This window comes from Ictidomys tridecemlineatus, chromosome 5 (genome assembly GCF_052094955.1).
Source record: "Ictidomys tridecemlineatus isolate mIctTri1 chromosome 5, mIctTri1.hap1, whole genome shotgun sequence".
Taxonomy (NCBI): domain Eukaryota; kingdom Metazoa; phylum Chordata; class Mammalia; order Rodentia; family Sciuridae; genus Ictidomys; species Ictidomys tridecemlineatus.
In genome coordinates, this window is record NC_135481.1 from 7,843,979 (window position 1) to 7,868,809 (window position 24,831).

General features: G+C 33.6%; 1 protein-coding gene across 16 annotated transcripts in view; it reads right to left on the minus strand.

The window, feature by feature from the left end:
• Nucleotides 1–24,831, minus strand: part of Scaper (S-phase cyclin A associated protein in the ER) — a 438,325-nt gene that overhangs the window by 181,179 nt on the left and 232,315 nt on the right. For all 16 annotated transcript variants that reach the window (XM_078049222.1, XM_078049220.1, XM_078049216.1 and 13 more), the window contains one exon: nt 12,272–12,398. In XM_078049222.1, coding sequence (XP_077905348.1) covers nt 12,272–12,398 — 127 coding nt within the window. The remainder of the gene's footprint in view (nt 1–12,271; nt 12,399–24,831) is intronic.

Consider the following 24,831-nt stretch of genomic DNA (forward strand, 5'->3'; position numbering starts at 1 on the left):
TTTGTTTTGGGTTGTTTCTCTTCTTTCTCTTTCCTGATTTCTTGTCCCTCTAATAGCCAAATTCATTTGTTCTCTTTTCCTTTACTTATTATTTCTCCTCCTTCTTTATAGCTATCACTCAATACATCTCTTCTACTTTCTCTCTTTTCACATTTTCAGCATTCTAAGCTTTCTTTTACCTTTTTATCGCATTTTTTTCTCTTATTAAACTGCATTTTTACCATCTTTTAGAACTATTTGGTTTACATAACTCTTGCCTCACCATTCATGTTGTTGCAGTGATTAGAACTATGGATGGTGTAGTTGACACCTGTTGTCAACTTTAATGCCAGATCTAGTTCACAGCTCTTTATTATTTTTGCTGTTGGCAACTGCTGATCCCACAATTCCTGTTTTTATAGCAATTAGTGTTGTAGATGTCATGGAAGACAATGGGTATTTATTTTGATATTGTATCTTGTCTGCTGCTATTGTTACTATTATTTGCTTCTCCCTTTAACTGAGAGAACTAAGCTTGGAATCTGTCAGGACACTAGAGGTTCACTGGGTAGCTCTTCTGATGACCTAAATCCGGCCAAGAGACAGTGTACCTTGCTCCACATACAAAATAACTATATTCAAACTACAACAATACTTTGTTATGAACAAGAGAAAAGACAAAAATCCCAATCTAACAGCCAGGCTCCAAGTAGGAATGGTGGGGAAGGCCCACAGGTTTCACTCATGACATTCATTTCTATAGCAAAAACAGAGAATTAACATGAAGCTGTGGGCACATCTACAAGGGGTCTTAATCAAGATACCCTTTAGACAGAGTTGCCGGGTAAAGAATAATAATCACAGAGGATGTACTCTATACTCTGCTGTGCACAACCCACCTTCCAGATCAACAAAGAGGATCCTACGGTAAAGTAGAATCTTCAAACTCTGTTCATAATAAACACTATATCATAATATAGTGTATAATTATCACCAAAGAACTAGTAGGAAAACTATACTACAAAATAAATCTGGGAATATACAGAAAAACTTAGAAAAACCTGATATCCTAGAATACTTGGCAAGAGAAGGCTGTGCTCTCAAAAGGACTATGCATAAGCAAAGAGAAATCTAACCCAGGAGATGCATAAAATCCAAAGAGCAATATAAGAAATATGAAAAAAAACAAGGTAACATGATGCCTCCTAAAGTTTATAATTCACCAGCAAGCAATTCCAAAGATACTTAAGTAGATAAAATATCAGATAAAGAATTCAAAAGAAAGATTATAAAAATTAAAAAAGAATTCTAAGAGAACATAAAAAGCAAATGTAAGAATCAAGAAAGTCAGTATAGAATATGAATAAGAAATTTAGTAAGGAGTTAGAGATATAGAAAAAAGAATCAAACAGAAATCTTGTCAATGAAAGACACAATAAATCAAATAAAATGTTCATTTGAAAATATCTCTAATTCAGTAGACCATCCTGAAGACAAAATCTAAGAGTTGGAAGACAAAGAGTCATGCATTGAAGTTTCTGACAGTATGAAAGAAAAGAAAATAAGTAACCATGGTAAGAATTTACAGGAACTCTGGGAAAACATTACAAGACCAAATTTAAGAATCACTGGAACTGAAAAGGGTTGTGAAATGTAGAATAATGGCAGGAATAACCTCTTCTGGGCAATAATAACAGAAAAATTTGCAAACCTTGAGAATGAGATGGACATCCAGATATAGGAGACATTCAGAACCCCAGGTACACAAGATCAAAAAAAGAACTCTCCACTAAACATTATAATTAAAAAGCCTAACACACAGAACAAGGACAGAATTTTTAAAACCTCAAGAGAAAAACATCAGGTCATGTTTAGAGACAATCCATTCCGAATCACTTCTGATTTCTTAGCATAAAGGAAAAAAAAAGTCACACAAGATTGTTACATCTAGCAAAAATACCCATTCACAACTGAAGAAGATATAAAAACTTTCTATGATAAGCAGAAACTAAAGAATTAATGCCTACTAAGGTGGCATTACAGAAAATACTTAAAGAAATACTACACACAGAATAAGAAAACAAACTCCAGAGTTCACAAATAGACAAATATTATTTGAAAAGTAGCTAAGCAAATGAAAAAGAGGACCAAATTAAACATTATAAGTAAGTCAATATGGCAGGAATTGTTAAACATCTCTCTGTAATAACACTGAATGTAAATGGTGTTAATGATCCAATTAAAAGATACAGGCTGGTAGAATGGATTAAAAAAACAAGACCCAACTACATGTTGTTATTAAGAAATACAAAAATCTGAATTAACCTGTAACAAGAGATTGAAGATGTAACTTAAAAACTCCAAGGACCATATTAATTGGTAAATTCTACAAAACACTCAAGGAAGAATTAACATCTCAAACTTCTCGAACCCTTGCAAAAAATAGAAGGAGGAATACTTCCTGTTCCTATAAAGCCTGTATTATCCTGATATCAAAACCAGAGAAGAAAACTATGACCAGTGTCCCTTATGAATATACAGACACAAAAATTTAAGACAAAATAATTATCATGAACTTAAAAAAACATGGAAACATGAAAGTGTAAGAAAAAACATATAAAAACAAAATACTGTGATTACAATTAAGCATCTAATGGACTGTTTTAAAAGTATATTAAAACATTACATTTAAGGGCTGGGGATGTGGTTCAAGCGGTAGCGCACTCGCCTGGCATGCGTGCGGCCTGGGTTCGATCCTTAGCACCACATATAAACAAAAATGTTGTGTCTGCTGAAAACTAAATAATAAATATTAAAAAATTCTCTCTCTCTCTTAAAAAAAATTACATTTAAGTTTGGATAGTAACAGTACCCCAGAAACTTTCTGTGGTTTATCAGTAACATGAGACATTTGTATGCTGTTACTATAAGTAAACACTTTAAGCAGATGGACTGGAGTTTGTCCAATTTCATTTCCTGACTTTTTAGAATCCTGCCAAATTTAAATAGAGATTCAGCTGTGAATCTCTTGAACCTGAATAAGTAAACCACATCAATAGCAGCATTTACCATTTTAATGGAACTGAGAGAAGTTAAATCACAGTTTACTTTGTAATATCAATAACAAACTCTGCCATGCCTTGGAGTTTTCACAACTCATCTTGTAAAATTCTACTAACAGATATCTGTGGAAATTAGAAGGATAGGAACTTCTCATTGTGAGATTTAATTTCACACCCCTCCACAACTGGATACTTAATTTTTTGAGCACCATTGTAAAAGACCAGTTTTCCATACTGTGTTCCAGTGCCTCCTCTATCGTAAATCAAAAGTTTGTAAATAGTCCGATTCTTTGCTAGTTTCTAATTTTTCCCATTTGTACTGTTCCTTTTCCTTTTGCCAGTAATTGTATACTTCATTTTTGAGCAGTATAACTTTATAGTTTATTATAAATCATTTCTAGTTTATTAGTTTTCCCTCAGGTATATTAGTATGTTATGAATGATTAAAATTTAGTTGAAAACAACAAACTGTTTTCTAAAGCGGTAGTACCAATTTCAGATTATTAGAATATAAATGCTCCCTTTGCTTTAGATTTTTGCCAAGTTGGTATTTTTGATCTTTAAATTTTTGTCATTCAGATATGTGAATTACATTAAACTTTTAATTTGGATTTTCCTGGTTATTAAAGAGTGTGGCTACTTTTGCATTTCTTTATTGGCTGTTTGAAATTTTTCCTTAGGGGAAACATTTTTCTGTCAGCCCTTTTCCTACTGGATTCTTTGTGGGTCCCTCCCTCAATCTGTAGGAATTCTTTACATTTTCTAAGTGCCACTTGGTTGATTATACATGTAAAAATTTCTCATTCTGTTGTCTTTTTATTCTCTTTCTGATGTCTTTTTTTAACAAAATTTTCTATTTTTGATATAGCTAAATTTATCAACATTTTCTTTATTGTTAACATCTCTATATCTTTTTGTAGTCTGGGCAAAACCTCAAGGCCAAGAAAATATTTGTTTATATTATCTCCTAATTTTTTTAACATTTCGAATTAATTTCTGTTTATGATGAGAGGTAGAGGTCAAGTTTCATTTTTTAAAACAAGGATATTTGATCATTATAGTATCATTCACTGAACACAGAATACTTTTTCATTCTTTGTAGTGCCTCCTTTTTTCATATTAACAGGAAATTACCTTATATGTCATGGGTCAAGCAAATGCATATGAAAGAGACTATTTGTGAATTCAGTTTTACTTCTTTTTTCTCTATCTGTACTCCAAGAGCATAAACCTTAATTACTGAATTATATTTTTAAAATCTAACTGGCACATAGTATTGTACATGGGGTACAGTGTGACATTCAATACAGTATATAATGTGTAGTAATCAGATCTGGGTAACTAGCATATCTATCACCCCAGCCGTATATCATTTCCTTGGTTAGGAACATTCAAAATCCTTTTTAAAATGTTCAATTAACTGTAGTCAGGAATAGTCATTCTGTTGTACTACAGAACATTACAAGTCTCTTATAATCCCTATATCCATTAACCATCCTGTCTCTACTATAAGTTTATAATGTTAGATACCTGATAAGCAAATCCTCCTACATTTTTCTAACAGATTTTACCATTACTGATTTTGTGAAATTCTGTAATTTTAGAATCTGCATTTCAATGTGTAAAATATAAAGTGCTCAAATTTTAATTGAGATTTCAGTGAATTAAAAAAATCAGTTGAGAGAAAAGAGAAATATATATACTAAGTTTTTTAATCCATAAACATAATAGATGTATGCCTAGATGTTTAATATTCTGAGGTCATATATATAATTGACTTTTACATACTGTCCTTATATCTAACAGCATCATTAAATTTATTAGTTCTAATGATTTATCTGTAAATTATTTTGAAATTCTATGTACAATTTATGTTATTTGCTAATAAAGATTTTCACTTATTTTTTTCTTAAGACCTTATGGCTTTTATTTTTTCCCATTAATTAGAATAACAATTTTGAGAAGTATTAATAGCAGACATTCTTCTTCTGTTTCCATTTTCAAAGGGAAAGTTTTCAACATATCACCAGTAAACATGATTTTGACATATATGTATATATTAGATTCACCTTGTCAGATTAGGAAGATTCCATTATATTCCTGGCTTAGTTTGAATCTTTATTATGACTAGCTACTGAACTTACTAAATGCTTCTACTGCATCTTCTGAGATATTTTTTCCTTTCTTCTGTTAATAAGATAAACTAATGTTAAATCAACTTGAATATACTGAATAAATCTAGCTTTGTAGTGATGTATTATTCTTACCATATATTATGATTCACTTTGCTAAAATTCTATTAGGAATTATGAATCTGAGTTCATGGATGGAGCTGCCTTGTAATGTGATTTTCATTAGTTTTAATATGATCTTAAACAGGCTTTGCAGTGCTTCTTGAATCTGTGGACTGATTATAAAATACTGGAAGCTTCTTAATGATAGTCACTTCAAAGGCTGTTCCTAGCTGGGTACCCTTGTATACTCTTGTAATTCCAATGATTCGGAAAGCTGACGCAGGAAGATGGTTAAGTTCAAAACCAGCCTCAGCAACTTAGTGAGGCTCAAAGCAACTTAGCAAGACCCTGTCTCAAAATAAGAAATAAAGAGAGGTGGAGATGTGCCTTGGTGGTTAAGTGTCCCAGGGTTCAATCCCTGGAGGAAGGAAGAAAGGAAGGATGGAAGGAGGGAGGGAGGGAAGAAAAAAGGAAGCAAGGAAAGAAAGAAAGAAGAAAGAAGGGAGAGATAGAGAGAGAAAGAAGCACACGTGTGACGCGTACACACACACGTACACAATAATAAAAATAAAAAAGGACTGTTTCTACCATAATGTATTCTAATGGAGTTATGATTATATATAAATTATGCACTTTCACAATCTGTTCTGTATTTTCCCTTTTTTTTCCCTCCAAGCTCAGTCTGAATTCTTTCTTACAATCTATTTTCTACTACACTGATTCTCTCTTCACCTGGTTTATTCTGCTCTTACATCATCTACTGTTTTCTTAATTTTGATTATGCAAATGTCCAGTTCCCAAAAATCCATTTTCTCTCAAATGAGCTACATACCTTTTAAAAAGAAATCAATACATTCTGGAACATGGTAAGCATAATTCTGGAGCCTCTGTACATCTGTTTCTTTTGATTTTTATTCATGTTGTTTTGCTGTTGTACAGGCCTAATTACCTTACTGTGCCAAATACTGTGTTTGAAAAAAAAATTTTTTTAATAATTTGAGACTTAGGTTTATGTCAGCTTTCTCCAGAGTAAAATTTCCAGTTGTTTCTATTAGGTGCCTGGTATACAAATGGTTCAAGATTATTAAAATCTTTTTTCAACAGTTGAGATTTTCCCAGACACCCTGATAATTTAAAGCTGAGCTGTTGTTTGTGCAATGAGTGCTGTACTTCCTGTCTACCCTCTTTCCTTGAGCAGCCCTTTAATTTCCTAAGCCAAAACATGAGGTTTCCCCCCACAGATCTTACCAGTGACAGTCCTAATCTCCAACATTTTTTTCCGCACCAGTTCTACAACAATGTAAACAAAATACTTTGACCTCTCATCTATTCCTTTTGGTTCACCAATTGTACTGGGTCCCCAAATGACAAATTCCTGGATCCTGACCCAACATTTCACTGCTTTTTAGCAATTCAGTTCCAAATTACATTTTGGTCTAGCTTCATTAATTGACACTAGTGAGAAGACAGCTCTGAATTACCTACTTTTTCATTACTACTAAATCTGTTTTTGTAGATATTTTTAAATTTGTCTTTTACTTTCTTAAAAGATAGCAAATACCTTTTTATAATCTATTACTAGTAATTGTAAAGTCTACAGTTCTATTTTCTATTTGTTCTTACTCGTGATTCATTCAATTTTTTTTGTGTGTGAGTGTTTGTTTAACTGAAGCTATTTGTCCTTCTAAAATTATCTAATGTGAATTATCTGAGTAAAAATGAAGGATTTATATTTCTTTTTTTCACATTCCTAAGGACCTCACTAATCAATCTGGTATTACTTCAAACTCAATTTACCATGAAACAAAGAAGGTTATATAAAATTGGGTTCAGAGCTAAATTATGGTTATAATTAGACACTGTACCAAGATTCTTTCTTCATATTCACTGAGGTTGCATGAGAAAGTTTAAGATTACATGAGGGAGTAGCCTACAGTGGTCTAATCTTTAAGGATGAAAAACTGGGAAAACCTATTAGAACTCATACCCTAGCAGCTTTTACTTTTCTCTTTGCCCCATAAGGCTTGCAAACCATAAGCCATAGTTGCCAGTCTGGCAAATGCTCATAGGGCATTCAGTTATAAATACAACTTTCTAAATTTTTACCTTTTGTTTGATGTAGTAATTCTTTAATTTTTTCTTAGCTCTTTGATGCTTTGTTTTCTATTTATTGATTCTTTTCAATTATATATAACATTAGGATATATTTTGAAAAATTATAAAACCATGAAATTTAATTTGTTCTCATGCAATCCCTAGTAGTGCCCCTTTTCCTCCTCCTCTACCTCTCCCTGTTCCCTCACTTCTACTATACTGATCTTTTTTTTTTTTTGGCTTTTTTTTTTTATTGTTGGTCGTTCAAAACATTACGTAGTTCTTAATACATCATATTTCACAGTTTGATTCAAGTGGGTTAAGAACTCCCAATTTTACCCCATATACAGATTGCTGTATCACATCAGTTACCCTTCCATTGATTTACATATTGCCTTTCTAGTTACTATACTGATCTTTATGCGATTTATTTATATTACTGTCTTGTGGATATATATAACAGTGAAATTCACTGTGGTATATTCATATATAGACTTAGGAAAACTAGGTCAGTTTCATTTACTGTTCTTTCCTTACCCCATCCGTCCTCCCTTCCCTTTGATCCCTTTCATTTACTCTACTCCTCTTTCTTCTATTTTTTTAATGCTCTCTTGTCCCCCTTATTCTGGATTAGCTTCTACATATCAGAAAATATTCTACCTTTGACTTTTGGGGACTGGCTTATTTCACTTAGCATGATATTCTTCAGTTCCACCCATTTTTGGGCAAATGCCATAATGTTTTTTTTTCCTAATGGCTCAGTAATACTCAATTGTGTATGTGTCTGTGTATTTCATATTTTATTTATCCAATCATCTCTTGAAGGGTTTGTTCCATAGCTTGTCTATTGTGAATTGTGTTGTTATAAACATTGATGTGGTTGTGTCACTGTAGTATTCTGATTTTAAATCTTTTGGATATACCCTAAGGAGCAGGAGAGCTGGGTCACATGGTGGTTCCATTCCTAGTTTTTTGAGGAATCTCCATACTGCTTCCAGAGTGGCTGCACTAATTTGTAGCCCCAACAATAATGTATGAAGGTACCGTTTCCTCATATCCCCACTAAATTTATTGTTAGTTGTATTTTTGATAACTCCCATTCTGAGTGAAATGAAGTCTCAATGTAGTTTTAATGTGCACTTCCCTAATTGCTACAGATAATAAACAGTATTTCATATATTTGTTGATGATCTGTATTTCTTCTTTTGAAACTCAGCACCAAATAAAACACATAACCCAATTAATAAATGGGCAAAATAATTAAATAGCCACTTCTTTGATGCTTTTTAAGAATATATTCCCCACCAGTAGTTTTTGATGATTTTCATGAGGCAAGCAAATACCCTAGGCCAACCAATATCTATAAATAGGAGAGGTTGAAGATTTTAAAAAGTATAACACATGCAACAAAGCTTATAGACTTTTAATTTCTAAATGGAAGCAGAGAACACAAAAAGTCAATAGAGTCTTCAGATACCTAAAGTACTACAAACCCAGGTCTTTTCCTTTTCTTGATACCTTCCATTATAAGAAAGATTTTATGCATCATGAGTTCAATCTGTTAGCTCTAAAGTAGCTCTCAGAATTTCAGAAAAATTATCTAAGGAAAAATTGTTCAAAGCAATAATAGAAAGCATCAGCATTTTGAGGTCTAAGTGGAGAAAGACCTAAAGACTCATTTCTCACCATTCTTCTTTGAGTGCTTGCCCAAGCTCCTCCAGTCCTACCCTTGTCTCTTCTAGGCTGTCTTCAAATCTTTCACTGGGTACATGACATAGGTTTTATTGATTTTGTTACTCCAGGCAGTTTTCCAAACAAAAAGGAATGGTTATTTATAATTTCTAGACCAAAATCATAAATATCATCAGTGAATTACACTGAAATGTCATTAAAACTCTACAGAATAGAAGTCTTTATAAAGTGACTGTGTCTTGGCCAGGTGAAAAGGACGTTAGTTATAAAAGTAGCTGAAGGACCTTATTGTGGGTAAGCTAAAACTCTTAGGTGGTCTTAACAGTGTATACTCTGAGGACAGCTTTATAGCAAGGCTCCTGACACAGACCATTTAGACTGGGAGCCAGGCTACATTTTTCTCCCTAAAATTACATGGAAAATTAGTTGTATTCCAGTAAATTTCCCCTTTGTGAATGAAATAACCTTACTTAGATTTTCATACTGTATAACTTCTTATACAGATCATTTTACTTTTTCCTTGAATATTCTGTAAATAATTTAATCTAAAACAATATTCTTGAGATTAGGAATTTATAGTGATATCTTCAAGAAATTGCCTGGAAATGTTAAGTACCCTTTAGTCTTTATAAAAATAATTTCTATACACTAATTTTGAGAAGGATTAGAGTTTTTCCTGGCATATCCTATTTCAAAATACTCCCATGTCTGCCAACTACCAGTACGAGTTCTCTGACATCCTTAAAGGGATGTGTTTTACGGGATAACTGACTTTATATTACTCTCCCATGATGCCACAATGCCTGAAATAAATATGCTGCTTTCAATTCCTACAGGGGATTGTATTGTCTGATGCTAAACTGCAGGTGAACACACTTTTTAAAATTGGTCATATCTAACAATCCGGCAATTTCACCCTAAGGCTTATGCCCTAGCCTATAGCAGTGATTCTCTAAGTATGTTCCCTGGACTAGCATCATTAACATTAAATGAGAATTGGTTAGAAATACAAATTCTTCTATGTTAAATGAACTCAGCCAAATTCAGAAAATCAATTGGTCATACCTTCTCTCAAATGTGGAAGCTAGGGAGAAAAAAAAGGGGGAGGAAGAGTGGGGATCTCATGAAAACAGAAGGGAGACTACTGGAGTAGAGGAAGGATACTGGGCAATAAAATTGACCCAATTATATTATGTACATGTATGAATATGTAAAAACAAATCCCCTTATGATATAAAATTTTAATGCACTAATAAAATGATAAGAAACATAAAAGTCCAAGTCTTCTAGGTGATTCTGATGTCAGATTAAAATTGTACTGTACTAACAATTAAGTATTCACTACACAATATAGAAAATGCATGAAAAACTGCTATATTTATAAGTTAAAAAAAAAACAAAAACAACATTTAGAACTGCTGGGATAGTGCCTCAGTGATAAGAGTTCTTACCTAGCATGTATGGGGCACTGGGTTTGATCCACAGCACCACAAAAAACAAAAACAAAACAAAACCCCAAACTTAGAACCATACCTTTGACTGGGGGAAAAAAAAAAAAAGGAATCACCGAAGTCTATGTTATGAAATTTTATAAGCATCAAAAACAAACCGACGGGCTGGGGATGTGGCTCAAGCGGTAGCGCGCTCGCCTGGCATGCGTGCAACCCGGGTTCGATCCTCAGCACCACATACAAACAAAGATGTTGTGTCCACTGAAAACTAAAATAAATAAATATTAAAAAAAAAATTATCACTGTTGTTTAAAAAAAAACAAAAAACAAAAAAACAAACAGAGGCCTGGGACTGTACCTCAGGGGTAGAGTGCTTGACTAGCATGTGTGAGACACTGGGTTTGATCTTCAGCACCACATAAAAATAGATAAAATAAAGGTATTCTGTCCATTTACAACTAAAAATATTTCAAAAACCTAAATATTATGTTTTTTAAGAATAAATTTAGGGCTGAGGTTGTGGCTCAGCAGTAGAGTGCTTGCCTAGCATGTGTGAGACCCTGGGTTCAATCCTCAGCACCACATAAAACTAAAATACAGGTATTGTGTCCAACTAAAAAATAAAATTAAAAAAATAAAAGAATAAATTTATATGATAAAGCAGTTAAACTAGTTTTAAAAAACAAAGAAATGATACACCTTTAATTCTGTACATTTTACCACACAGGAGGTAGGGGGATAGGGTAAGTAAGGATCACACAGGATCCATAAACTATACTGGCAACAATGTAACTCTTATTTTGGGTAATAAGTACATAACTCTAGCTGTATATATGCTAATTTATTACTATACACTCTGTATATATCAACTACTACATAATAAATTTTAAACCAGAAAACAAAAACAAACAAACAAAAAAACTATGCAGGTAATACCCAAAGATGGCCATTACTTTAATAGAAAATGAGAAACCACCTAAGTGTTATAAATTACTTCAGTTGTGATACATTCAGTTACAAAGAATTTATAAAGACATGGGAAAATATTTTTTATAAAAGTGACAAATATAAAAAATGTACAGTGGCTAGGGTTGTGGCTCAGCAGTAGAATGCTCACTTAGCATATGAGAGGTCCTTGGTTTGATCCTCAGTAACACATAAAAATAAATAAAATAAAAAGTATTGTGTTCAACTACAACTAAAAAACCTATATTAAAAAAATGTACAAAATTAGAAGAAAATATAATAAAAAGTTAATGGTTGATATTATTATAGGAAGTTTTATATCTTCTTTATACATTTAATACTTTCCTACTGTGAGTAATATATGGTTTTAAAAAATATTAAGGATTTTTTTAACTGTCATTGAAACATTTAATGACTCCAAGTATTCAATAAAATTGTCAAACACTCTGTTGTAAACCGAGGAAACTGGTGGTTTGTAGAAATCTGGTTTTGAAGTTACCTATCTTTAAATTGTTATTCATGGTTAAATAATTTCACTTATTTGTGTGGTAAAACAAAGAAACCAATAAACAAACAAACAAAAAAACATGACTGAGAAAACCACCAGCTTAAGAGGAATTTAATTAAAACAACTGAAAACCTCTAAAAAGCACAAACAGTAAAAAACACCTACCAATTGTTGAGAAGCTTCTGAAAACACAGAAGGCATTTACTGAGGATCTGCCTTATGTTCTCTCATAGTGAGACAGGACCACAAAGATTAAGATTCAAAAGCTAAAGGTTAGTTACATACCTCTTTTTCCAATATTCTAGTGATCTCCCCTAGTGTCCGATCCAGAACAGAAACCTTACTGTTTGCCCATGATCCACTGTCTTGTACTTGCAGTTGTTTTAGAAGATCTTTGGCTAATCGCTGAAGTCTTCAATACAAAATGAAATAATGACATAAATGAATTAGAAAGAATACATACTTCATTTTTAGACCATATACATTTCATTTTCCTAAATATTTTAAGTTCAAGTTACTTTTGGGTATTGATTTAAAAATACTGCATAGAACACCTGAGGGAAAGAAAAAAACAGACAACTCAGAGGCTGGTTTTACTTTACATACAAGACCTCCAATCTACTCTTTATGGCTCAAAACATATTTAGAAGACAGTATTATTCATTCATAGGATTAGCTAGAGCAATTGTTGCCTTCAATTTCTGTGTGATCCTCAAAGAAGATTTGGGCATAGAAGAAGGTAAAGATAATGATGAAACTGCAAGAGTATAAGATAAAAAGGTTTTTTTTTTTTGCTATATAAATATTTTTGTTTTAAAACGACATAATTCTAAAATTTAACTAATTAATCAAATATTAAAATATGGGCTGGGGTTGGGGCTCAGCAACAGAACTCTTGCCTTGCACGTTTGAGACCCTGGGTTCGCTCCTCAGCACCACGTAAAAATAAATTAGTGAAAAAAAGGTATTGTGTCCAACTAAAAATTAAATATTAAAAAAGAAAAAAATGATGAACTAAATTTAAAAAAGAACTCTTCTTAATAATGAAGAGGGTATTAGAAGATGAAAAGACCTACAATGTTCTTGGATAGGCAGAATTAATATTGTCAAAATGAACATACTACCAAATGAAATCTACACATCCAATGCAATTCCCTTCAAATGTCAATGACATTCTTTACAAAAATCATAAAAAGTTCTAAAATTCATAAAAAAATACTCAGAATAACCAAAGTAATTATCAGCAATATGAACAAGGCTGGAGGCACCACAATACCACATTTGAAATACTATAGAGCTAAAGTAACAAAAACAGCTTGGTTTTGGCATAAAAACAGTGAAGACCAATAAAATAGAAGAGAAGACACAGAGAAAAATACACACATATAGTCATCTCATCCTTGACAAAGGTGTCAAGATCATATGCTGAAAAAAAGATAGCCTTTTTAAGAAATGGTGCTGGGAAAACTGGATATCCACATATACAATGAAACTGGTTGATGAAAGTCAACTTCAAAGTGAATCAAAGATCTAGGAATTCAAACAGAAATTTTACAACTGCTAGAAGAAAACATAGGGTCAACAATCCAATATACAGGCTCAGACAACAACTGAGTGCTGGGGATTGAACCCAGGAGTACTTAACCACTGAGCAACAGTCCTATAATTACATCTGGCTTATTTCATTTAGTATAATGTTCTCTAGTTCCATACATTATTAATTATATCTATATTTATATGTAGATAAAAATATATACACATTTAGAGACAGGATCTTGCTGATTTGCTTAGGGCCACACTAAGTTGCTGAGGCTGGCTTTGAACTCACGATACTCATGCCTTAGCCTCCCTAGCCATCACCATGCCCGGCCAGATCTTCATATTTTGATTTAAATACTCAAGGAAGGTTTGGATATTATAAGCACTACAAACTCTCAAAAGGTTGAACTTTCCATGTTCCCATTTATAGGTAGCTTGGTGTTACTTAAGCTAATAAAACACCTCACTTGCTTTTCACTGAAAAATACTACATGTTACCTACATTGTAAGATTCCTCAGAGATGTGACTCTAATAATACTTCTTGGTAGCCCATACTCTGGTTTTCACACACCTCATTGAGTAATCTTTTTCTATTTTGTGGTTATTTGCTTGAGCATCCTCTGACAGTTATCTAGTGATCCCTAAGATAACAGTTCAACTTTTCCCCTAACATCTGTCTTCAATTCTTGATTATGATAGATTTCATAGGACATCACTATAATTATTTTCTTACAAGTATCTTACATTCCCTCTCTGTTGTTCTATTTGTTATTCCTATTATAAAACCCAAGCAATGGTAATAAAATGTATTTAGCTCTCCTTATGGTCCAGGTACCATTCTCAGTGCCTTGCGTTAATTTATTTAGCTGGATTAATATCAGCTTTTTCAATTTCTGAATCTAAAAAAAATGTACAGCATGCAGAAGGCCAATATGACTACTGACTGATTCATGATCTCATTAAATATCTCTAGTCTTCTCAGTTTCCACAAACTTGCTCTCTTCAAAACTCTACCCACTTTCTTCAAAATTCCTGCCTTTCTTTCTCTTGCTTTAAAATCTTACACTTCACTCAGAAAATGGAAGCTAGGGGAACAAGAAAACCCTTGTTTTCTTCCATAAAATCTAAAAGCCTATCTGTATTTTCTCCAAATATAATTCAGGGAGGGCCCATCATCCTCAGTAGGGCTAATACCTCCAGAGAAGCTCTGCAATGAATCTGGTCTTTCTGTATCTCAATTCCTTTTCTCCCTGCTTTTGGGTCTTTGGACAATTGCTTTTCATTTCCTCCTCTTGATTTCCTCTTCTTGAAATGCTTTCTCCATCCTCAAATTACCTTTTAAATTTCAGTTCTAGGCCAAATATCTACTCTCTTTGATTTGAATATTCCTTCCAAACACTCATTACAAGTCAACTGAATACTTATCTAACTAGTTGTTTAATGTGTACTTCTTCCATGCAAAGCTTTCTATAATAATAAAAATGTTCTTTATTTGCATTGTCCAACATGATAGCTGTTAGCCATTATGTGGCTATTGAGTGCTGCAATATGGTTAGTATGACTGAATAACTGAATTTAAAACTGCATTTTATTTTATTTTAGTGTTTTTGGCAGTGCTAGGGATCAAACCTAGAGCCTTGCCCATGTTAGGAAAGAATTCTACCACTGAGCTACATTCACAGGCCAATTTTAATAATTTAAATAGTAATATGTGGCTAGAGACTATTCATTGCATTGGATAGTGTAGAGCAGGATTTTAAACTTCATTAGGGAGGGTCCTTGTGTACATATTTACTACTTTAGCCTTGCTACCTAACATGCTACTTGAACAGAAGTGTGCTGAATAAATATTTAATGAATGAATGGTATTCTTTAATCTTTTTTTTCAAAATTTGAGTTTCATATTTATTCCTTTTTTAACTGTCAGAATCAACTTTATTATAACTCTGGAGATCAAAAGTTTATAGCAATCACATTAATGTTTAATCAAGGGGGATAAAAAAAACCTGCTGCATCTCAGCAGGGTTTAAACCTCTCCAGCTTCTTTTTTTTTTCAGGTCTTTAATTCTTTCTTTCTTTATTTATTTTTAGTCATACATGACAACAGAATGAATTTTGACATATAATACATACATGGAATGTATACATCAATCATATTGTCAATTCTATTCTGCTGCCCTTCCTATCCTCCTTTATTCTTTAATCTTAAAAATATCCCTTAACCTCAAAAGTTACAAAATACTTTCATATACATGATTTTGTTTCATCCACTGAATAACACTGGCAATTAGTATTATCCCTATTTGAATAATAAAGAAACAGAAGCTCAAGGAAGTTAGGTGACTTTACCAAGGTCACACAGTTGGCAAAACATACTACTAGGATTCAAAACCTGAGTCTTTCATGTTTGAATCTCATGCTTTTGTCTCTATACTTTATTGGTTAACTCAAATGAAGAAGTTTCATTCACAAATGAATAACTTCAGGATACAAATACATCTAAAAGTTTACATAAAGTTTAAAAAGTTATCAAAGAATACAAGAGCAACCACAGCTCAAAATGGCACCAGTGAGCCCCAGTATAAGCTTAAGCACCTATATGAAGTTTACTTTGATAAGTTAAAGAAAGAATACAAGCTCTAAAACTAGAAGAACCTACATTTGAATTTTGGCTTCAGCACATGAAATGTGTATAAAACCTGGGAGGTATTCAATGTCTCTGCATCTTAGTTTCTTCACTGCAAAAGTTGGGATTGGAGGAAAATTGTGTGTGTGTGTGTGTGTGTGTGTGTGTGCGCGCGCACGCGCGCGCACGCACGCACAAGCTTTCAGAGCTTTTAAAGATCAGAGATAATACCTAATAGCATGCATTAAAGTAGACATCCAATAAATGGTCAACTATTATTACTATTCCTTAACAGTAGGTCTCATTCTAACAAAAGGGAAAAAGGAATACAAAAAATAATAGTAACTAACTTCTTTTTCCTTCTAATCAAATGTAGGCAAGAGTCCCATCCTGATTAATGTGACTGATCTTACTATTTCGAACAATAATGGCATCAAACTTCATTGTGGGATAGAAAAGTAGCCACTTCAGGTTTTGGTTGAATAAAGTCTGCACACTATGTAACTAAATATCTACCCATAGCAACACAATCTAGCCGTATTCTGACCAAGAATGCTCACATTCCACTGAGAACCAGAAGTACTTAGGGAAGTACAAGAACCATTTTAATTCACAGAATGAAAGAAGCTTATATTTCACTCTGAGGTAAATAAAATCTGGGGTTCACATGAACCTACTACCTTCAAGGAAGAATGCCAAATCAAGGGGATGCTTTGGAAACATGAACGAAACCACTATCTCATTCTCTGCCTCCACAAAGTCCCATAAATAATATAGCTTCTCTCAAGACAAACAAAACATTAGATTTTGGTGTACACTGTAAGTATAGAGTATTATAGAAGTAAAAAAAAAATTTAACTGAAAGTTAAATTTTCCCCATAGTGCAAGAAAGGGAGTTGTTTATAGAGTGCAATTTTTAATACAGAAATTGTTACTTGGGTTACTTCTAGAAGATCATTTTTCTAGCATGAAAAGAATAAGTGGAAGCTTCCTAACTCCTTACTTAGAACAGGAGAAATCTGTCAGGTAAGTGGCATTGTTGAGAATGTTGGAAGATCAGATGTTTTCTTCTCAAAACTTGCACAAATTCTAACAACTCTATGGGGGATTCCACTAGAATCATTTGGAAGATTTGTAAAAGTGTACGAAAGGAGACTGAGTCTACTCTAGGAGCATAGTTCTTTAGTATGATAGGAAGATGTAAATTTGTTATCATTTTTAATCCCCTCTGTTTAAAAAATACAGTATATGAATTTATGGCTATCAGCTCCCTAATTGTAAGCAATGCTTATATTTCTAAATATAAAAGCTTAAGAAATAAGATAGCTTTAAAGTTTTCTGCGTATGATGGAAATAAAAAAAACAGTGTACATATATATTGCCTCCTACAGAGGCCATATTCTGTTTTTCCTTGCCAACATTCCTTCTTGTTGGTGAAAGATATCATCTTTCCTTTTTTATGAACCTTCAATCCCCAAACTTAGATGGGTATGCTAGATGTGCTTGATGTTATCATATATCCTGAAACTAGGCCCTCACTCTCAATGGAAACAGCTACAGAATGTATGCATCTCACACACACACACCCACACACACCCACACACCTGTATTTATCTCTCTATATTAGAAAATACAAATTAACACTGACACTCCTGATTACAATTCACTACAGTAGAACTTTTCTATTCTCCCTGGAGATCTTTTTAACACCCCTCAAGGAGCAAGCAACTCCCCCTTTACCCTTCTTAACATATTTACTGATTTGGCCAACTCCCCTTCATCTTTGTTTCTATAAGAAAGCTGTTTTCCCTGCTTTGATTCTGACTGCTCATTTTGAGCTCTTTAATGCTTCTCACTGCACTTGGGTTTTGGTAGCCTTTGCCAAGCTATCCTCTCACAGACCCTGTCAGGAAAGCCTTGCATAGAAAGGCCTTACTTACTCTGCTTTGACTTCTCATACCAGACTACAGTACCCTACCCTCAGGGAAGCCCCTTCCTCCTTCCTGGGACTCTGAGGCTCCACACCATGCCACCATGCCCTTCTCACCCTAACCAGGTGTCTCTTCCACTAAGCCACTGCTGCCTGGACTGAATTTTTCTGAAAGGAGGACAGATAACTGGAGGAACAGAAAGGGCTATTTACATTGATCAGGTAGAATAATTTTATAAGAAGAAATTTCATCTACTGTCTGGTTATCAAGTTCACATTAAAAAAAAACAAGGAAAATGTTTTATTTTTCCCCTTGTTTCACTCCTTTACAAAATAAGAAGCTGGTTTCATATGACTTTTCCAAAGATAATTTTTACAAAAGATAAAATACGTTGTAAGTTCATATATATAAACCAAAATCAGCCCTAGAGGGATTTTACCTAATCTCTAATGTTACATCTACCTCTATTTTTTCTGGACTAAGAACTCAGGTTCTCAGAGTCACAGGGGATGAAAGAATTCAAGTTTCCATTATCTCCTTTACTTTATTCCATATTACATGCACAACAGTCTAAGAAGAACATTATTAATAATATCATCACTGGTTCATAGAGAATGATTATATTTGGTCATATGTTTTCTCCATTCTCCTCAACCTTTTTTTTTAATAGTGATACTATTAAATTATTTAAAATACAACCATTTTATACATATTCTTTTCCTTCAGGCAATCAGTTAACCTTATAATTCTACATGAATCTACAACTTCAATGTTCATCCTCAAATCTTATTTTCATATTAAAGTTATTTTGGTGGTCTGTAGTTCATTTTCTCTCAATTTTTTTTCTAAATGATCTCTATTTTTTTAGAGAAGTTTTAACTTCATAGTAAAATTCAGCAGAAGATACTTTAGGAATATCTAAGATCTAAGAAAAAATTATATGTCAAGATTTGTAACTAAAAAAAATGGTGTTTGAGGACATAAAATTATAAAAAACAAAGAACTAAGAGAATATTGTTTATATGAGCCTTTCCTGAGGGACCTAATTGAGAATAAGGTTCAGCTGCTTTTCTTAATCTGGATCCCTGCACTTTTCAATGAAAACATGTTAGTTATTTGGGAGTTCTCCAATCCCTACTTACATCAGTCCAGCTGCTTCTCTCTGCTTTCTGCTACACTGATACCAATACCACGTAGATCTTGTGGTCATTTGCTCCCATTCCCTTGCCTTTGCATTTAACAGACACTTGGTAATGTACTTTTGTTGTAAAGTCATGTGAGATTAGGCCCCAACTTTCTTAATAAGACTCGTGTAGCACAAGAATTAAAACCAAGAATCAAGAAATGGGATAGAATCAAACTAAGAGTTAGTTTCTTCTCAGCAAAAAATAAATAATCTGTGAGGTGAATATAGAACCTACATTCTGGGAGCAAATTTTTATCCTTCACATATTAGATTGAGCACTAATCTCTAGGGTATATAAAAAAACGCAAAAAGCCAAGCACCAAAAAAACCCAAATAACCCAATCAAATGGGCCAAGGATCTGAATAGAATTTTCTCAGAAGAGGATATACAATCATCATCTCTAGCAATTAGAAAAATGCAAGTCAAAACTACTCTAAGATATCATCTCACTCCAGTCAGAATGGCAGCTATTACGAAGACAAACAACAATAAGTGTTAATGAGGATGTGGGGGAAAGGGTACACTCATACATTGCTGGTGGGACTGCAAACTGGTGCAGCCAATAGGGAAAGCAATATGGACAATCCTTGGAAATCTGGGAATGGAACCACCATTTGACCGAGCTATCCCTTTCCTCGGACTATACCCCAAAGGACTTAAAAACAGCATACTACAGGGATACAGCCACATATAGCAGCACAATTCACAACAGCTGAACTGTGGAACCAACCTAGATGCCCTTCAGTGGATGAATGGATAAAAAAAATGTGGCATATATAAACAATGGAATTTTACTCAGCAGTAAAAGTGAATAAAATCATGGCATTTGCAGGTAAATAGATGGCATTAGAGAAGATAATGCTAAGTGAAGCTAGCCAATCCCCAAAAAACAAAATGCTGAATGTTTTCTTGATATAAGGAGGCTGACTCACAGTAGGGTAGAGAGGGACAGCATGGGAGGAATAGATGAATTCTAGATAGGACAGAGGTATGGGAGGGAAATGAAGGGGGCAGAAGATTAGCAAGGAAAGTAGAATGTGATAGATATCATTATCCAAAGTACATGTATGAAGACACAAATTGGTGTCTTCATACTTTATATATAGAGATATGAAAAACTGTGGTATATATGTGTAGTAAGAATTGTAATGCATTCCGCTGTCATTATCTTTTTTAAATCAATAAAAAAGGAAAATATAATGAGAGTTCGTGAAACCAAGTCATGTTAAATAAGTTCGTGAAACCAAGTCATGTTAAATAATAAAACAAATGAAAATGGCTGGGATTATATATCATGTCTCAATAAAAACACTGAATGTTAATGGCCTAAACTCACCAATCAAAAGACATAGACTAACAGATTGGATTTTTAAAAAAAGACCCAACAATACACTGCCTTCAAGACACTCATCTCACAGAAAAAGACATCAACAGACTAAAGGTGAAACGCAGGGAAAAATCATACCACTCACAAAGACTGCAGAAGCAAAAAGGAGTCAAACAAAAAGGATAAAGAAGGACACTACATACTGCTCAAGGGAACCACACACCAACAGACTTAATTATAAATATATATACCCCAAACAATAAAGCACCTACGTTCATCAAACGAACTGTTCTCAAGTTCAAGAGTCAAATAGACCACAACACAATAATTTTGAGTGACTTTAACACACCTCTTTCATCACTACATAGATCTTCCAAACAAAAGCTGAACAAAGAAACTATACAAATCAACAATACGATCAATAATTTAGACTTAACTGACACATATAGAATATTTCATCATTCAATGAGAGAAAATACTTTCTTATCAGCAGCACATAGATCCTTCTCTAAAACAGACTATATGTTATGCCACAAAGCAACTCTTAGAAAACATAAAAAAGTAGAGATAATACCCTACCTTCTATCAGATCACAATGGAATGAAATTAGAAATCAATGATAAAATAAAAAATAAAATCTACTCCACTATCTGGAGACTAAATAATATGGCATTGAATGGACAATGGGTTACTGAAGATATCAAAGAGGAGATTTAAAAATTCTTACAGGTAGTATGTAACAGAAGTGAGTCTGTATTATGTATTTGGGGAGTTCAAAACCCAATTGAGTCGAATGTATGAAAGATGATATGTCTTGAGCTCTGTAATGTTTTGAACAATCAATAAAAAAAAATAAAAATAAAAAAAAAAAAAGAAAAAAAAGAAAAAAAAAATTCTTACAGGTAAATGAGAACACTGATACAACATATCATAATCTCTGAGATACTATGAAGGCAGTACTAATAGAAAAGTTCACTGAATGGAGTTCATTCCTTAAAAGAAGAAAAAGTCAACAAATAAATGACCTCACATTACATCTCTAAGCCCTAGAAAAAGAAGAACAAATCAACACCAAAATCATTAGAAGACAGGAAATAATTAAAATCAGAGCTAAAATCAATGAAATTGAAACAAAAGAAACAATGGGAAAAAATGACAGAAAAAAAGTTGGTTCTTTGAAAAAGTAAATAAAATTGACAGATCCTTAGCCATGCTAACGAAGAGAAGGGCAGATAAAACTCAAATTACTAACATGTGATGAAAAAGGAAATATCATGATAGACACTACAGAAATACAGAAGATAATTAGAAATTATTTTGAAAACTTTTACTTCAATAAAATAGAAAATATTGAAGGCATTGACAAATTTCTACCGTCATAAAATTTGCCCACGTTAAATCAGGATGATATACACAATTTAAACAGATCAATTTCAAGTGATAAAGTAGAGGATACAATCAGAAGTCTACCAATAAAGAAAAGCCCAGGACTGGATGCATACACAGCCTAGTTCTACAAGATCTTTAAAGAAGAACTAATACCAATACTCTCTATTTCAGGAAATAGAAAAAGAAGGAGCACTTCCAAACTCATTCTATGAGGCCAAACCACACAAAGACACATGATTCCCAAACCACACAAAGACACATCAAAAAAGAAAACTTCAGACCAATATCTCTAATGAACATAGATGCAAAAATTCTCAATAGAATTCTGGCAAATGGAATACAAAAACCTATCAAAAGGATTGTGCACCATGATCAAGTGGGGTTTATCCCAGGGATGCAAGGTTGGTTCAACATAAGGAAATCCATAAATGTAAGTCATCAATACACTTAAAGACAAGAATCATAATATCATTTCAATAAATGCAGAAAAAGCATTTGACAAAATGCAGCACCCCTTCATGTCCAAAACACGAGAAATATTAGGGATAAAGAAACATATCTCAACATCATAAAGGATATCTATGCTAAGCCCCAGATCAACATCACTCTAAATGGAGAAAAACTGAAGGCATTCCCTCTAAAAATGGGACAGGGATGCCCTCTTTCCCCACTTCTATTTAACATAGTTCTTGAAACACTGGCCACAGTATTTAGAATAAAGAAATAAAAGGGATCCATATAGGAAAAGAAGAACTCAGATTGGCACTATTGGCTGATATGATATGATTCTATACCTAGAAGACCCGAAAAGTTCCATCAGAAAAGTTCTAGAACTAGTAAATGAATTCAGCAAAGTAGCAGGATATAAAGTCAACATCCATAAATCAAATGAATTTCTGTATATCAGTGACAAATCTTCAGAAAGGGAAACTACCCCATTTACAATAGCCTCAAAAGCAAAGCAAAACAAAGAAACAAACAAAAACTTGGGAATTAACTTAACAAAAGGGTTTAAGATCTATGTAATGAATATTACAGAACCCTAAAGAAAGAAATCAAAGACCTTAGAAGATGGAAAGATCTACCTTGCTCTTGAATAGGCAAAATTGTATTATCAAAATGACCATACTACCAAAAGCATTATACAGAGTTAATGCAATTCTGATCAAAAATCCCAATGACATTTCTCATAGAAATAGAAAAAGCAGGGCTGGGGATGTGGCTCAAGCAGTAGTGCGCTCACCTGGCATGCATGCGGCCCAGGTCCGATCCTCAGCACCACATACAAACAAAGATGTTGTGTCTGCCGAGAACTAAAAAATAAATATTGAAATATTCTCTCTCTCTCTCTCAAAAAAAAATGAAAAATAAAAAAAAAGAAATAGAAAAAGCAGTCATGAAATTCATCTGGAAAAATAAGAGGTCCAGAATAGCTAACGCAATCCTTAGCAGGAAGACTAAAGCAGGTGGCATCGCTACACCAGACCTTAAACTATATTACAGCGCAATAGTAACAAAAATAGCATGGTATTGGCACCAAAACAGACTGGTAGACCAATGACACAAAATAGAGGACACAGAGACTAACCCACAAAATTACAATTACCTTTTATTAGACAAAGGTGCCAAAAACATGCATTGGAAAAAAAGAGAGCCTCTTCAACAAATGGAGCTGGGAAAACTGGAAATCCATATGCAACAAAATGAAATTAAACCCCTATCTTTTACCATGCACAAAAATGAAGTCAAAGTGGATCAAGGACCTAGGAATAAAATCAGAGACCTGTGTCTAATAGAAGAAAAAGAAGGCCCTAATCTCCATCATGTGGGATTAGGCCCCAATTTCCTTAATAAGACTCCTTTGGCACAAGAATTAAAACCAAGAATCAATAAATGGGATGGAATCAAACTAAAAAGTTTCTTCCCAGCAAAACAATCTGTGAGATGAACAGAGAGCCTACATCTTGGGAGCACGTCTTTACCCCTGATACATCAGATCAGCACTAATCTCCAGGGTATATAAAGAACTCAAAATGCTAAGAACCAAAAAAACAAATAACCTAATCAATAAACGGGCCAAGGACCTGAACAGATACTTCTCAGAAGACGATATACAGTCAATCAACAAATATATGAAAAAGTGTTCATCATTGCTAGCAATTAGAGAAATGCAAATCAAAACTAAGATTTCATCTCACTCCAGTCAGAATAGCAGCTATTATGAATACAGACAACAATAAGTGTTGGGGAAGATGTGGGGGAAATAGTCTACTCATACACTGTTGGTGGGACTACAAATTGGTACAGCCAATAGGGAAAGCAGTATGGAGATTTCTTGGAAATTTGGGAATGGAACCACCATTTGACCCAGCTATCCCTCTCCTTGGTCTATACCGAAAGGATTTAAAAACAGCATACTACAGGGACACAGCCACATCAATGTTTATAGCAGCACAATTCACAACAGCTAACCTGTGGAACCAACCTAGATGCTCTTCAATAGAAGAATGGATAAAAAAAATGTGGTACATATACACCATGGAATATTACTCAGCAATAAAAGAGAATAAAATCATGGCATTTGCAGGTAGTGGATAGAGTTAGAGAAGGTAATGCTAACTAAAGTTAGCCAATCCCAAAAAAACAAATGCCAAATGTTTTCTCTGATATAAGGAGGGTGATTCATAGTGGGGTAGGGAGGGGAAGCGTGGGAGGAATAGATGATCTCTAGATAGGGCAGAGGGGTGGGAGGGGAAATAGGGTTAGAAATCATGGTACAATGTGATGGACATTATCATCCAAAGTACATGTATGAAGACACAAATTAGTGTGAATATACTTTGTA